The 17,024-nt window shown below is 43.1% G+C and overlaps 2 protein-coding genes across 3 annotated transcripts; one reads left to right on the top strand and one right to left on the bottom strand.

The window, feature by feature from the left end:
* Window positions 1-52: 52 nt before the first annotated feature.
* On the top strand, window positions 53-5,737 carry cdr2l (cerebellar degeneration-related protein 2-like). The gene is made up of 5 exons (XM_026371490.1): window positions 53-464; window positions 2,534-2,646; window positions 3,284-3,432; window positions 3,776-3,940; window positions 4,196-5,737. The coding sequence occupies exons 1-5, from the start codon at window positions 386-388 to the stop codon at window positions 5,121-5,123; spliced, it is 1,434 nt and encodes a 477-aa protein (XP_026227275.1). The 5' UTR covers window positions 53-385; the 3' UTR covers window positions 5,124-5,737.
* A 108-nt stretch (window positions 5,738-5,845) lies between these two features.
* arhgdia (Rho GDP dissociation inhibitor (GDI) alpha) lies at window positions 5,846-15,995 on the bottom strand. 2 transcript variants are annotated; one of them, XM_026352276.1, is made up of 6 exons: window positions 15,862-15,995; window positions 8,813-9,008; window positions 8,568-8,651; window positions 7,998-8,074; window positions 7,822-7,885; window positions 5,846-7,497 (listed from the first exon to the last, which is right to left on the bottom strand). In XM_026352276.1, exons 2-6 carry the CDS (start codon window positions 9,000-9,002, stop codon window positions 7,295-7,297), a joined length of 618 nt encoding a protein of 205 aa, XP_026208061.1. In that variant the 5' UTR covers window positions 9,003-9,008; window positions 15,862-15,995; the 3' UTR covers window positions 5,846-7,294. The 2 variants fall into 2 exon arrangements, with proteins under 2 accessions (XP_026208061.1, XP_026208062.1); XM_026352277.1 differs by lacking the exon at window positions 15,862-15,995 and adding an exon at window positions 13,655-13,676.
* Between the last annotated feature and the right edge of the window lie 1,029 nt (window positions 15,996-17,024).

Genomic DNA, 17,024 nt, shown 5'->3' with positions numbered 1-17,024 from the left:
TTATGTTAAAGCTGAATGAACAGGAGGAATTATTATAACATGTGGCCACTTTACTATTATTCTAAGATATATTTGAACAATTGGTGCACCATCCTTTGGACAGCCTACATCTACTGCAGCATTCCCGACTGCAATTGAACGCAGCAGCCAGTCTGCGTCTCCAGCATCACCGGCTGCAGGTCTCTGCTGCTGCTGCTGCTGCTGATGCTGTTCAGCCTCCACACCTCAACGCCTCCACCCAGCTCGCTTCTCCTCTGCAGGTGGGTGAAGAAGCAGGTGCGCTGGTGATTTGTTAATTTGGTAATTTGTCTCTAAGGAGCCGCCCAGTCGAGGAGGCAGCGCCGCTGTGGTTTGTTGTCACTTCCGGGCGAGTTCATCAGCATCGATGCTTCGTGCGGGCAGGATGGAGGAGTTCATCACGGAGGAAGAGGAGCCGTGGTACGACCAGCGGGACCTGGAGCAAGGTGAGACACCCGTGGTTCAACCTCCGGTTCGTGTGCTGTAGAACGGGTCGAACATGCGCTGTCATGCGTCCCAGCGTTGGATTTATGGGTGAATGCGTTCATGCAGGAGGGGGTGGACGGGAGGGAGGAGGCTGCATCCACTGTTAAACCGATTTAAACCGCTGTGAACCCCTGTTTCTGTCTCTGCACCTCATCCACCTGCCTCTCTGCTCTCTCCTTTCCATTACTGTGATGTTGTCAGTGGTGTTTTTCAGAATAGTCCCACAGTCTGACACATGCATGTTACTTCTGCTTCAACCTTTCCCATCTCAGCACATCACTTCTCCTATTTCCTTTCTTTTTTGAGCTGTCAGACTCTTCATACTCACTCTGCTGTGGGATGTGTGTGAGCACTTTTTAAAGCCCAAAACAAGCAGGCGACCGTGGGAAGAAAAATGCAGAACATGTCCTGAATTTTGCAAATGTGGAAGTTTTTTGAACAAAGAAAAGCTTCAACAAGAACCAGAACAGTGGAACAGTTCAGAGCCTGCATGGCCACTGGTTTTGTCTGCACACATTCGACTACAGCAGACTGCACAGTGGTTGAATTAGTGGTTTGTTTCTAAGGCCGGTAACGTTGAGGAAGTCCATCGGGACTGTTGTTTGTTGCTGCACCTCCTGTAGTGACTTTATCGTGATAAAAAATCTCCTCACAGCAGTGACTTACAGTTGTGTCCGGCCTCGGCGTCCTCTTGTCTCCCGATTACCTGCTGACCCGGACAACAAAGCAGCTTTGTGTCTCATCATCACAATCGGAGAGGAGAGACTCAGGTGGATGTTGCTGCGTGTGTGTGTCTCATTTCAGCATTATTCAGCATTGAGCTTTAAGTCATTAAGCCCCTGGATGATCTGATTAGGGAGACCCAGACAAGACCTCCTCTAGTGGGGATCAGAGGTTCCAGGCTCTGGGATCAGATCTGAAGCGTAATAGCTGTGATCCCAAACGAACGCCACTCTGCATGTATTGCATTATATCCAGATTGTTGCCCCAGAAATGACGCTGCCGTGCAACTTCTCCACTTCCTGGTGAATGTCTGAGTGTGAGATTCACACATCAGTGTCACACAGGTGCAGAAAGCAGAAAAACACGAGCATGTTTGTGGAAATGCTAATACTAATTACCTGCCTGTAAAGAGGTCGTGGGCTGATTTATATTTCTTCAACAGCCTAGTTTCTGTTGCATGATTCTGAAATTAGATAACTCTGTTTGCACGTGTCGACCCTCGGGGACAGACACAGAACTGAGGCCGAGTTGGACCCTGGGGGTGAAGGCTCTCTGCGCCTTTCACCTCACACACTCTCACTCTGCTCATTATCACTCGCCGCTTCAGGCCAGAGTGCTGTTTGCAGTTCTGCATAGTTGAAACGGGAAAACACAGCCCGTCTCTGGCTCCTCAGCAGCAGCAGTGGAAGCAAATGCAGCAACACAGGCGTGGCACCGTGAGCTAATGAAGCTCGTTAAATATATGAGATAAAACAGCATTCCTGATCCATTCAGAGAGGATGGATTGTGTATGATGCAGGTCTGTGATGAAATGCTGCCTTCATGTCCAGTGATGGATGTCAGTGTCTCTCTGTTGTCTGCTGTGTTGTTATGGGCTTCATGTAGGTGCAGAGCCAGCAGCTTTCTTCTTCTTCTCCTCCTCCTCCTCTTCCCTCCAGCCTGGTTTTTATTTACAAGTGGGGATGAATAATGTATGCTTCAAGCTGTGTTGTGATATATCAGTAGGTGTGAGGCTGGATTCTGTGGCCTGCAGATGGTCCAGTGTGATCTGTGCTGAGTCAGGCTGATGAAAGTATTCCCCTGGTTGCATTACTTTCTTTCAGCACGCTTCTTTCATCTTCAAAGAGAATCAGGACATGAGACAATTTGTAAAGTGGATTTTCACTGTTTCACATCTTAAACTCAGGAGATTTAAAGTCAGACTGGACTGATGGGCGAGCGCTTGTTTCTGTTATGGTGATGTGAACTCCCGGCACTCACCCCTCTCTGCTGTTGATGTCTGTCCCACTCTCTCGGCTTCTGTCAGACCTCCACTTGGCCGCAGAGCTCGGCAAGACTCTCCTGGAACGCAACAAGGAGCTGGAGGACTCCCTTCAGCAGATGTACATCAACAATGAGGAGCAAGTGCAGGAAATAGAGGTACGCTCGCCTCACCTAACATCCTGGTTCCTCTCTGTGTGTCTGGTACGGTCCTGAATCTTCAGTATGTTGCAGGGAAACGCAAAAGTCAGTTTTCCTGACAGACAACAGACAAATTCCTTTTGCCCAAACTGACTTGAAATGTGTGCATTTAAACTGAACTCTGTTATTTGTTCAGCTATTTCAGCTGTTTATCCACTAGTATATCCTCCTCGTAAGTTTGCTTATAACTACAGATTACAATTAAGTTCTATTTTGGATTTTACAGGGAACCAGTGGAGAGAAGCTAATGTAGAAGAAATGCAGTATAATCTCTTCTACTAATTCCAGTCATAACTCTGGCTGCAGCATTTTGGATTAACTGGAGGCTTTTTAAGGAGTTATTGGGACAAACTATTAATAATGAATTACAATAGTCCCGTCTGGAAGTAACAAATACATAGACTAGTTTGTCAGCATCACTTTGAGACAGGATGCTTCTAATTTTAACAATATTTCTTAGGTGGAAATAAGCCGTTCCAGAGATTTATTTTATATGATGTAAAGGAGATATCCTGGTGTGTGTGTGTGTGTGTGTGTGTGTCATCTTCTGTCACTAATCAACTAATTTAGTGCATTTTGACTGTTTCCAATGCAGTACCTGTCCAAGCAGTTGGAAATGTTGAGGGAAATGAACGAGCAGCACGCAAAGGTGTACGAACAGCTGGACGTGACTGCAAGAGAGCTGGAGATCACCAACGAGAAGCTGGTGCTGGAAAGTAAAGCCTCGCAGCAGAAGATAGACAGGTGATGATCGGCCTGAGCTGTAAACTGAAGGAATGTTTGATAAGAGTCATGTTGTGATCTATGCCAACCATCAGCACATGGGTTTTAAGAGGGGTGCATCAAACAAATGGGGGCTGGTAATGTCGGGAATGAGCAACAGCAAATGAGTTCTCAGTGCTTTCTTTAACACTTTATCATCACATTTGAAGTTTACAGATCAGCTTTCTAACTTTGCTTTTTCAAAATGTGCTCATTCACATTCTCCATTTTATAACGATGACTCGTCGTTTCTTCATGAGAAAGGTATGTTAAGAAGACAAAAACACTGGAAAGCGCTGAACAAACATTTGTGTTGCATGCACAGGTTGACGGGCACAATGGAGACGCTGCAGAGTCAGGCGGACAGTCTGACAGCTCGGGTTGAAGAGCTGCGAACTCTGGAGGAGCTCAGGGTCCGCAGAGAGAAGAAGGAACGGCGCAAGACCGTCCACTCCTTCCCCTGCCTCAAAGAGCTCTGCACTGCACCAAGGTCACAGAACTCTCCTTACTTTTCTGTAGTAATCATTTGACTCGACTTACAGGACACGTTGACACTCTGCACTCAGGTTTTCTGTAATTTTACCTTGTTTCACTGCGTAGCTGCATAAAATGCAGAGAACCTGATTATTCTGCAGGATATCTGGTGGATTTGATTGACAGCACAGAGCCCTGAAAGGCAAAAGCACAATAAGTCCATAATTAATCCCTGTTCACTTAAAGATGCTGCTTTTTTTTATTTTGTCAGGTATGAAGATGGGTTCCTGTTGGCCAACCCGGGCAGCGTGGACCTGGCTGAGAGACGACCCGCGGAGGAGGAGAATGACAGACTGAGGGACATTGTCTCATCCCTACGCTCGGCCATGGCCACAGAGCGGTCCAAGCGTGAAGGTGCTGAGCGGGAGTGTGCTGCTGTGCTGCAGGAGTTTGAGCGTCTGGAGCAGCGTCTCTTAGGCGCTGAGGGCTGCCAGCTGCGGGTGCAGGAGCTCGAGGCTGAGCTCCAGGAAATGCAGCAGCTGAGGAAATCCAGGATGTGTCTGATTGGCGACATGGAGGACAGCCTGGAGACACTGCTCAACAACAGCCCTGAGATGGACACCTTAGAGGATGGCAAGGTGCACGAGGAAGGAGGTGATGGAGAGGTGGGGGGCCCAGGCCAGCAGGGAGGCCCAGTGAGGAAAAGCTGCAGCGACACTGCTCTGAACGCGATCTCAGCTCGTGACGCATCAGGTAGACATCAGGGGAGCTACGCCCTCCACGCTAATGGTGTCCGCAAGCGGGGCATGTCCATCCTGCGGGAGGTGGATGAGCAGTACCACGCCCTGCTGGAGAAGTATGAGGAGCTGCTGGGAAAGTGCCGCCGCCACGAGGAGAGCCTTTGCCATGCGGGCGTGCAGACTTCACGGCCGGTCTCCAGGGACCCGTCCATTAAGGAGTACAGCATGATCACCGCGGGGCCTTCGACATCTGGGGCCACCGCCTGCCCTCCCACACCACCTCAAACTCCCTCCACCCCCGAGGCTCTGGAGGGGATCAGCAGGCAGGTGGAGCAGGTGGACAAGCGGCTGAGTCAGAACACCCCCGAGTACAAGGCGCTGTTCAAAGAGATCTTCTCTCGCTTGCAGAAGACGAAGAGCGACATGAACTCCAGCAAGAGTAGAAAGACTAACAAATGAGCAGCAGTTCATTACAACGTCCGCTGAAAACTCATTTACCCTTTATTTACTTCACTGTTTAGGTTTTTGACCCCACTTGTGACTTTATGGTGGATGCTTGTAGTCCTGCACCTGAGAGATTTATAACAAGCTCCTGGCAGCGGAGGCCTCCGTTCCTTCTTTATGAAGGAAGCTCTGCTGATTAATATGAAGCTGCCTCTGCCGACTAAAGGCCGATAATTAACTGTGTTGTTGAAATAACATGTCTTAGGACAATCTACTGTAGTTTGTTGTATGTTTGTAGCTGAGGTGCTGATGCAGAAAGACGGATGAAGCCAAATAATCAGTGTAGAAAGGCTCTGACCTTCCTTACAGTAACTCTACCACAGGGTGATCGACAGACTGTATTTTAAATTAACCTAATACTGTTTTTCCCTCCGGTCAGCTGAGTGAACTGTGTGTAAGTGTCTGGAGTTTTGTTTACCTACAGTGGAGGAGGTGAGTTTGTACAGCACACGTTAGGAGCTACAGGGCCCGGCTGATCTGCATCTTTCAGGGATTTGATCATTTCGTGCACTGCTAAATAATCAGTTCGACACTGTCGTAGTAAATGTCTTCTGTTAATTAAAGTAACTCTATCCACTATGTTATTGTTTTGTTAAGTGCTCAGGAAGAGACGGAGGAGCAGGTTCAGCAGAATTCCAGTTCAGATCTAGAACAAACGAGAAACAGACACATGCAAACCCATTCTGAACACTTTAATGTGAACACAGGAGCTCAGTAAACTGTAGGTAATACAAGTAGCACACACAGAGTCAAACCCAACCCACAGAGAAACCATCAGTCCACGACACACGAGCTGGATGAATCTGCAGACACATACATGTGTATTTAAACAAAACAACTCTTTTCTATGGCAGGATGTGTTCAGCGTCTGTGTCTGGTAGGGGACTGAAGTCTCCGCATTGGTTCACAAGTCAATTACAGACGTTTCACCTTGCAGGTGCCGAGTCAGCAGAAGCAGCATGTGGTTGTAAGAGACTGGAGGCACGGTCAGCATCGGGAATGTTGAACTTGACTAATACAAGGTGAGCAGTTTATCAGCCCCCTGTGTTCAATTCTGGAAGAACTAAGGTAACGCCTCGGTATACTGGCAATATGGCCTCAGGGACTAGAGGACACGAGGTGGTCAAGTCTTATTACAGCTGTTTGTAAATGACCTTAAAATCCTGATTTGACTTATTCTTAGAATACTACAAGTACTGCAGTTAGGAGGCTGTTTGTAAATAGAGCTAACATGATCAACTCAAATCTCATACCTCAGAAATAGGTGTTAGTGCTGATTCCCTGTCCATATATTACAAGTATCATTAAAAACAGGCTGACACGATGGTCTGGCAAATATAATGTGAAGGCAAATGGCTCAACTCGTTTTTCCAATTCCTAATGGTTACTGTTAAGGCCACACGGCTGCTAAAATACCCTGATCAGGAGCGGAACAGCCACAGCTAAAGCAAAGGGTTCACAAAGGGTTAGAGGTAATTTTGTTCTCCCCGGTTCTCTGAGCAGACTTTGTAGGGTGCCAAATCATTTCAAAATGAGGTGGCCTAAATTCCAAACAACTTACCAAGACCCTGGTACAAATAATCTGCTCAAAGGCTTTAGGAGGGCTGTGTCCAAGAGTTGTGTTCAGCAACGATTGCTTAATAACCATACAGTGGCCACGTACTACAGCAGTACTGCTTCCTGTACACTGTTTTCCAAGGCAGATCGCGGTAATTGTACAAAACAATCTGAAAAACAGTATGAAGTATGAAAAAGGGGAAACAAAGAGGGATGCAGTAAAGGGCTAAGATTTCTCCAAGAGCAGTTAACAGGTAATTTTTTTTTGTTGCTTTTTTTTACTTTTATAAACAAACCATAATTGCAAAATCTGGATTGTGCACACTGTTTGCTTTCTCCATTTATAAGGGTTTAATAATTAACAGAAAGGTGAAGCGTCACAAAGAGAGGAGTGAGGGATCTCAATTTCTGAGTGGCGGGGGTTGACGATGGACGGAGAGAGCAAACGCTTAAACTGACAAACTCCAGAGATGCATCCAGATGGAAAGAAAAAACTAAACAGATGGAATGACAGCAAGAGAAATGCATAGAAGCTGAGGAAGACGTTGATGGAGGATGGCGAGGGGGGATCAGTCTTTCCAGTCTTTCTTGATAGCGAGGCACCACTCCCAGGAAAGATGATCATGGTTGTCGTCATCGGTGAACTTTGACTTCATGGTGTAGGTGCCACGGGCCACCATTCCTTTGGGTGCCTCCTCCAAGGGGGAGACGTACTCGTATTCCTCGCCTGGTCTGGGACCGTAGCTGCCGACCATGTATGATGACTTGTCAACTACAAAAGGAAAAGAGGTTGTGAGAACACAATCATCGCACAAAAGCAAGTCTGATACATAATAAGAGATTTAAAACAGCGGAAATGCTCGAACTGTTTATTACTCAGGGGAAATGTACCACGTGTAGGTATGAGAGAAACATTTACTCAACCTATATAGTGATAAATGAAGCAAACAAAGCTAAACAGAATTTTGACCTGCAGTCAAATCAACACAAAAACAGACATGAAGGTGGTATTAATCTCCTTATCTACGTAATAAGTGTGTGGCCTCTGCATTTAAGTTAAAAGAAAAATATGAGAAAGTAATTGCAGCAGCCTCACCTTTGACTCCTTTCCTGAATGAATTGTGAAAATACTTCAGGCCGGACACAATGTCCCTGTTGACCTGCAAAAAGCAACGTGTATCAGATCCTGCTCAACAGTTTCCCATGACAACGATAACGGTCCAAAAGTCAGACAACAAACAGAGGAATGCTCATCGTGAGAAAGACCCTCACCTTAAATTTGATCTTTATTTTGTAATCAACTCCCTCCTTTAGCACGAATGGCTTCTTTTTGAAGTTCTCGAGGTCTCCTGCACAGGAAAGCAAAGAGAAGTGTAAATACTACGAAGAGACGCAACAGAAACAGGAATCTTAAATTTTATATTATAGAAATATAACACGAGTTAACATAGAATTTTGAGCTGTAATAATGAAGTTGGGCAGCAGGTGGAGAAGTACCTCAAGTGAACAGAGCTCTCCAGTTGACTGCTCAGTGTGAACTGACTGGCTCATGAACCCACTTCTTAAATAACCATTTCATCAGTAATTAGCAGCCTAATGACCCAGCAGTTATGTTCTCAGTAATATGTCGGCACACAAATATGGGGTTGATTACTCATGACTTTCTTTCTTTCACCATGAATCAATTCTTAGTTTGACTTCTGTACTCAAAGTGCCTAAATGTGGTTTTCACCTCTGTGCACTCAAGTGGGGAAAAACACTTTCCAACAAAACCTGCTGGTGAGTTCTGTTCACATTCCACCTCACACCCTCACATCAAACTGCACTGTCTGCTCTACTCACCCTTCAGGTCAAGGACCAGAGGTCCAGGCGCACTGTCACACAACAGAGACATTTCTGTCACCTGGACATTTGGGGCATTGGGATCTGAGACAGAGAAAGATCACAGTAATTAAAATAATAACCTCAAGATAATTAGTCTAAAATGAAAATAAAAAACTTAAAATAAATTTTAATGTTTTCCTATCTATGAATGTGGTTAATAAATGTCTTTATGGTTGTTCTAAAAGATCGTAAGAGTTACTAACCTACAGCCACACCAGTGTTACCCAGCAGTGCCTCCTTGTATTTACGCAGGCTCTCATCATCTTTGTCCAGCTCCTGGATCTCCTGTAAGCTCTTCGGGGCAGGTGGTTTGTAGTTAACTGCAGAGTCGGCCTCTTCATTTGCTGCTGCAATTGCTGCCAGCTGCTCTGGTGTAGGTTCCTGCTCTGCCATGGCGTGCTAATCACAGCAGGAAAGCAGAGAGGCTTGGTTAGAGGACAGGAAAATTAAATAATTCAAGTTGACGGCAGGGTCCACACACAAACCACTTCCTTTATCACTTCTTTAATGAAATGTGACCTACAAGTGGAGCAAGTCAACACTTGGTTTTTAGACTGGCTCCATCTGGTTGCTGGATTTTCATAACAGATTACTGATCCAGAAAGAAGCCTCAGTAAAATTTTACCTGTTGCTCTAGCAAGGTAAAGCAGACTTTGTGTTTTTGTTATGGTGCATTTACTCTAATAAAGTTTGGAGATAATGCCTGAAGCTCAACATCTTTGAGTGAAGGATGATGGCATTTGGTTTGCAAGAGTCTGAAACACTTAACAGCTACTTCTCTGTCCGAACAGGGAGACAAGGTCAAGAATGACAATCCACAGACCTCACTGAATAGTTTCTTCATGCACAGGCAGCAGTCTGGCGAAGAACTTGACAGCAGAAGGCTCTTAATGAAATAAACTGTTCACAACAAGCTCAGTGTGGACCATCACGGGTAACTTTTACATTATTTTTGGCATGAGACAAGGCTGTTTTATAGTCCCTTTAGCACCTCGGTGTATGCTTAAACTTATGTTAGCGTGCACACACTCTAGCCAAGTTCAGACCTAGAACCCTATTGTGGTCTGGCTCTCAACTCTGGAACTAGTTTCTCTGACGCTACAGGCGGTGGTCTAAAAACTGATCGTTATCTGAGCTCCAGGCATCGTTTGTCTCTGCCCCACACCAGTTCTGTGTCACACCAGTCAAAAACTGACTGATTCTGAGCAGCGAATGACACGTTACATCATCTGTACGCTACAAAACCTAATCGATGCTAAAACCTTAGTGATAACATCTGGTGCACATGTGCTGGATGCAAAGTAGATCAACACCTGCAAACAGACACAAGGCAGATGGATTGCTCGTAACACTTCTGTGTGTGGTATGTTCTCTTCGTGTTCTCAGAGAACAGCCAACACACAAATCAGACTAATGGTGTTGGAGTAGCCTTGAGAGCAGCAGAAGTGTGTGCTTGCCTACTTTGCGCGTGCAGACAAAAGTGTGACTAGAAGAACTGCTAATACTTAGTAAAGCTAAATGGGTAACAGAATTAACTGTGTTGTCAGCTACATCCACATCTGGTGACAAACTCGTCTCAGCTAAGAAGCACCCCATGTTCTCATCCCATGTTTTTTTCAACATTTGCATGTTGAAAGAACTCTATTTCCTGTATTCAAGTGAATTCAACCAAGCACAAACCCATGCAGTTAAAAAGTAGAAGAGGGGTTAGCCATATGGAAAAGAAAACGCGTTTCAACATTACTTATGTTAAAATGGCTAAAACTGGTCCTAATAGGAACAAAGAATGTCAGTCCATGAATTTTGATGAGGTCAAATCATAAAAAAACTACCCTAAAGTAAAACAAATATAATAAAAATAATAAAACAGAACTTGTTCTAATAATGTGTAAATAAAATTTTCAAAGGGTGATGTTAGTTTACTGCTGCAAATCAGTGTTAACATAGGAGATAGATAGGGCTCATCATAAATTCAACAAACAAGTTAACCGAACAAACAATTATAACTGATAAACACAGTTGTACACACTCGACAAAAAAACACTTTTTTTTTTTTTATAAATGACACAACTACAAACAGAAATGCAATGTCACACCTGAAGACTCAGTTGTCACTCCACCTGTCTGACTAATCTACAGCTGGCTACTGGCCAAGCAGGAACTGAGAATGCTGCAGCTTTTTTTTAAGGGGCCTCAGTGTGCCAGTAAAAACACAAATTCCTTTTCTGCTGGTGGTTTTGCTTCGACATGTCAGCTGTATGCGAGTGTTTCTGGTTGGAGAGAACGAGTAAGAGGCTCCTTGTTGCTCAGCAAGGAAAACAGGACCAGATAACACAGCTATGAAGTCATATCATTCTTTACGCATCAAGAACAGGTTGTTGTTCTTGTTTCCTCTGCTGACTTCTTGCTGTATGACTCCATTACCATTATACGCTGCACTGTGACCGAGTGTCACAGGAGGAGGAAGTGCTGGATCAAACTTAAGACTACGACATTTTGAGTATATGGAGGACAACATGTGGGACTTTAAGAGTTATGGCTGGGTAGGCTGAGTCCTGAGCTTCAAAAACAGTACTAAATTTGGCATTAAACTGTTTTTTTTCCACTTGGTTCCAGGTTCCTATTTGTGCATATTTTCTCATTTTCTAAACATCTTTGTGATTTGGACTCCTGGTTGGACAAAATAAGAAAGTCTAATAACATCACATACACACATACATTTTATTCCTCTTGCCTTAATGAGAACCTGCTCAGTCTCAACTTGTTCCCAAATATAGATGAGGAAAGAGTTGTGGTAGTGTGTTTAATACAGTACAAATACAGTCTAATTTTTTAAATATTGGATTACAATATTTTAAGCCTGCTTGTGTTTAGAGAACATTTCAGAACTTAGAGTACAACAAAAAGCCTAGTTTCAAACTCAAGTGTTATCTTCGTACCATTATAGAAAACTTTCACATGATTTCCTGCCCAGATGAGAGCAGAATGATTGCATAATAATAACATAACTCAAATAAATGCAGAAGACACATGCCCAAGTTGCAAAACTACAGTAACAACATCACAATCACCAACATAAGCACTAGCAAAAGTGTTTCTAAGTGGAATATGAAACATATTCAACCTAACCAAGCATAGAATTGATGATTCTGCAAATAAAAAGACTTACACGCTCCATAAGATAGATTAGTTTTAGCGATATTGACAACATCAGCGTCATAATGATAAACATTCTTCTTTGCCAAGTGCTCAGACAGCATGGGCCGTGGCTGGCTACATACTCAGCTCCTCAGAAAAAAGCCTGTGTCACTGTTCAATCTCTGTGTTTGGTAGGAAGAAGCCGAGGTTCCCCCTCAGTGTCTTAACCTCCACCTGCACACTCCTGAGGGCAGTTCACTACTACATTAGGATAATCTGCTTGCTTCACTAGACTAAGCAGCACAATTTTACAAACATCAGGTTTGGCAGCAGCTGAGGTTTCAGATTAGACCGTGTTCCTTAGCAACACTGCTGAGCAGTAAGATTATATAAAGTGGGATTACAGCTAATGAGGCATTCAGGGACAGAAGAATGGTTGGAGGCGTCACTTTGACACATCAAGAGGATTCTCTTTACCAGAGTCACTGATCATTACTGGAAATAATTGATAGAGAGCTGGTGCGTGTTTTCAAGGGGACACAGCTGTTCTGTAAAGCTGCACTGCATTAGTGTAGATTTGAGTGACATATATACACAAAATACTAACAGGAAACTAGAATGACACAGTTTAAAAGTATTTACCCTATATTTGGGGCTAAATTACACTGGCATCATTTAATCTTATGAGCACTGTTTGGTGCCAATGGTAATGCAGTGGATGCTACAGGTCAGGCTCTTATGTACAGGTCAGAAGTTCAAGAGGATTAACAACATACAACGTGTATGGAAACACTTTAATTAGCCATGATAACACAGTAGGCATATGGCAGCCAGGCATCAGAAAGACATGAAATCTAACTAAAGCTTTATGGCTCAACCACAGCTGCTGCAATCTTGCACATAAGAACCACTTTGGCTGATAAAAAAAACGGGAAGCGAACCCTTGAAGCTGACGATTAGTAGTCTGAATTACTGTTACTAGGAACTCTGCATATTTACCTCAGATTCAAAAACAGGGCATAAATGTTACTTCACTAAAAGTGAGAACTGGAAACCTCTGTGAAGTGACATTTAGCTCTTGGCTTCACCTCCCTACTGAGGATGTCACTCACAGATCTCTGGCTGCTTTGATCTCTGGTCCCTGTTAGTAGACCTTCTCATGCAACACCCTGCCTGCCAGTATTCTTGCTCTAATATGTGCTTATCATGAGCAACACATCGATTCGAATCAACATTTTGGTTTCTTTGACTGTCCTGCAGGTCTTCTGAGTACACATTTCCTCAACAACTCAAATGCAACTGTTGAAATCACACTTCATCCTTCTGCAATATGTCAATGCAATGCCAAAATATATTTGTTCGCCTAACTGCAGTATTTTGCACACTTCTAGTAAAACATTTGTCATGCGTATAATTGAATAGAATTTTATGTACAACAAGTGATTACAGTGCAATCAAACTCTATGAGCCAGAGCACAACTAGTAGCCATTTATTTTCTTTTTCCCCACTGTGTGATTTAAAAAAAAAAATCACAGTAACATCTATGACTAAGCTTCTATATTGAGAATATGGTAGCTATGTAGTAGCACAAGATTGTACTTCAAGCAATGCAGCCTTGCATGTCAGGTTGCCTTCAGGCATATCTGAACGTCAAGAAATTACTGCAAACTTCCTTTTTCGGGCAAGAGCTTGATGATTCATATCCTTTCGAGCGCTAAACCACACAAACTTCGAAGCTGAAGCACAGCTCATCCTCTGAACGTTTTACCTGTGAAGCTAGTTTACGCTTATCATTTTTAAAGCTGTGTTGTACATGCACAGGGACACTGCCACTGGCTAGATGTTATGTCAGTAGATAAAAATCACGCAGCGTCCCACTAAGTTGACAATTTAGTGCTGCACATACCAAAGCTTTGAGGAAGTGTTGCACCAAGAGCTCTTGATGAAGCTGATGCAATGCAGAGGGGCCCAACCTCAACAGAAACAGAGAACATGGCAAGAAAAAAAAAGAAGATTAAAGGAGTAGGCTAGAAAACTTGTGCTTGTGATAAGTGATGGAAGTGAATAGCTGTTGGCCCAGGAGCCTAAGATAACTTCCGTAGGCTGTCTATTGCCAACATAGTTATACAAGCTTTTTTGATTAATTTGGTCACAAAGAAAATAAGCAGCAGAGGGCTGCTGCTCCGATCGAAAGAGTAATGCAATATGACTATCCCAGGAAGAACCAGAACAAATAGGAAGAATTAAAAATAGCCAAAGAGAAGGAAGCTGCGAGTGAATGGGACAGCTAAGGTGCCAGAGGAAAGGTCAGAGCTTATTCCTCTGCACTGCGGTAGTTTTAGTGACATGTCCAGATTCTGTTTGTCTCCCTGAGCAACAGCCTCATTTGAAGTGACAGACTCTACACAATGCAGGATTACAGCAGCATAATGGTTTTATTCAAGGACAGCACCAATCTGATAATACAACAGATGTACTACACAAGAATTAAACCAAATTTGATTTTAAAAAGCAGAATTCAAGGATACAAAAAGTAAACTAGTCTTTATAGACATTTCCCCGCATTGAGAGGAAGTGTTTCTTAAGGCTGCTGTAGAGAGTGAAGAAGGCTTCGTTCTGGCTGAAGAGGACCAGACTAATCGTTAATAGCTGCTACTGGTCTGTGTGTGGCGGCTGGGGTTGGCTAGAATCCCTGCACCTACTTCCCTGTGATACTGAGCTAAAAGGCCACATGATTCATCATGGTAGACTTGGAGAGGCCAGTAAAAGCACTGTGCATACACAGGAAGGACTGACTTACACAGAATATTGTTGTATGATACGAAATAAGAAAAAATGAACCAACTGTAGCATTTGTAAAGTGGTGATTAGCGGATAGAGAATTTCACTAAAATACAAAAACAATATTTCTATAATAGTTTATAACTATTGTCCTACTTTGCGTCAGTGGCATTGTCAGGACAGCCACACCGTCATTTGCATACACATGTTTGATCGCAAGATAATTTGTGGACTGCTGTGGTTTTGACCTTTGCACTCTTACCTGTGAGCTGCACAAACATGTTTAAAGTCTAATATAGTGGTGTTAGAAAAATGCATGACAGTAAGATGCTACTTGCTGGTCTCTTACTAGTTAATAAACCTCCTTACAGCCTACTCAGGATGAACCCGCTCAAACCAGAGAAACTGCAAAACGAGACATCCGGCACCTACTGCAAGGCTGCAAACTCTTAGGCTGAGATGAAGCAAATAAAAAGACAGTGATAAAAATATTATCTGTATTATTATCTAAATGTTCTTAGACTTTGACGCGATAAAAGGCCATTTATAAACACACACAGGCGAATAAAAAGGAAGTTTCGTAGTATGTCTGATCTAATTTTAAGAAATCACTTATCAGCCATGCAGCCAAGCACACAGTAGTTATCTGCACTGATCACTAATATGACTTTTGCATGAAGCACTACTGATTTTAGCAGATGTGATCTATGTGCACTTGACTACAAAACCCCCAAAAAAAGGCAAAATGGAGGCCTGTTAAGGTGTGAGCCCTGCAGGCCAATTCAAACTCAAGAGTTCCAGGAAGTGGCAGAATCTTCCTCTTATACCTCATGACAGTCGGGCCACACACCTTTAAAGTAGACTAAATCACCTATGTAATTAAGTTTTTCATTTACAAGTCAATTTATCTACGTTTTGTGTGCATTACTGGACACAATTTGATGCAATGGCTGACATTGTTACCTAACAGCCAGCTCAGATCAGGCTCAACACCCGGAAATACACAAAATAGCTAACTAGTAGTTGCTTCTATACTTCTAATTGCTGTCAGATAACTTTATAACGACTTATCAATGAATTAAATGTTTGAGAGTTTAAATCCGCACGACTAGAATCGGATAAATACAGAATAAAGAAACGCAGCAGCGTCTACAGGAAGTCGCTCTTTGCTAAACAAACTGCTCCTTTCGGAAATTAACGGTTATCGTTGGGAGTTAGCTCATACGTTCGTAACAGTGCCGAGAAACTGGCTAACTACACAAAAGCGGCTAACAACTGTGCGGCTAAAACGACTTCTTACAAGACTTTATCAAGTGTTTCGTCAACTCTTACCGTTACACTGCTAGTCGGCTGGGACAGTCTCCTCTGAATGGTGGTGAGAGAGTGAAGTTAGGCGGCAGAGGAAAATCTGAGCCAACGGCCATTAACACAGATTACCACGTCCGGTCGGCCTCCTTCAAAATAAGAGCAGCAAGGACGTGCATCCGAAGTCGAAGTAAAAAACACAACATTTGTTTATACCTAAGGAGTTAATTCATACACTGCACAGTAATGAAGTAAACTTACAATGTTCAACTTGCTTCCTATGGTTTCAGCTTTTGTATATAAATTTTTATTAAATATTAAATGTTAAATATCTCTCTGTTCCAGTAAAAAAATCTCCAGGTTGCTCATACTATGGAGGCTGTGGACTCCTCCAGATGACATCATCAGAACTGAAAAACATCTCTAAATGATGTCATCTGGAGGAGTTGTGTGAGGAGCAACCACGTGAAGGAAAAAACATTAATTTACACGTAGAGCCCAGCTTGGAACCACAATATCCTTTTAGTATTAAAGGTATTTGTAGTTTACTTGTTATTTTCATTTTCGGTAAATTCTACTGCAGTACAGTTTAAATTAAGGGCTTTTTACTTTTCTTACACTGTACATCCAAAATAAAATACAGAAACAAACTGGTAAATAAAGTGATAAATTGATTAAAGTAGAATATTGCAGTACAATTTAAATGTTTCTTTGATTTCCAAAACACACATTTTACTTTTATAAAAAAACATTTTAAGCTTTTTGAATTGTACGTTTGATACGTTTTGCTTTAATTGTGAAATCCAAACCGGAAGCCACATTTGCTAACAATTTCAGCCTTTGTGCTTGTGCACACGCTTCCGGGAAAGAAATACGCTTATGACACGCATGGACACGCATATAGCGCACTGCCCAGGGAAATCGCTGCCTTGACATGCCCCAAAATGTTTTAAATGTTTTACTTTCACGTCCTTTTTGTCTCATCCCCAAGCCTGGTAAATCCGGTGCAGCAGCGTATGCATTAAGCCCATGAACGACTCGTCACGCATGTCTTAATTCATGGCATAGGTGTGGCAAAGACAGAAAATAAGTACACTTCACAAAAGCGAAGCGGAATAACTTCAGACAGTAAGTAAAGAGCAGGACCATCTAGTGGCTGTGCTGTGGTGGTGCGTCTTAACAGTACATCT

Source organism: Anabas testudineus, chromosome 8, assembly GCF_900324465.2.
Source record: "Anabas testudineus chromosome 8, fAnaTes1.2, whole genome shotgun sequence".
Classification (NCBI taxonomy): Eukaryota; Metazoa; Chordata; class Actinopteri; order Anabantiformes; family Anabantidae; genus Anabas; species Anabas testudineus.
The sequence above is the reverse complement of the archived record's forward strand: the minus strand, read 5'-3'. Positions and strand labels throughout refer to the sequence as shown.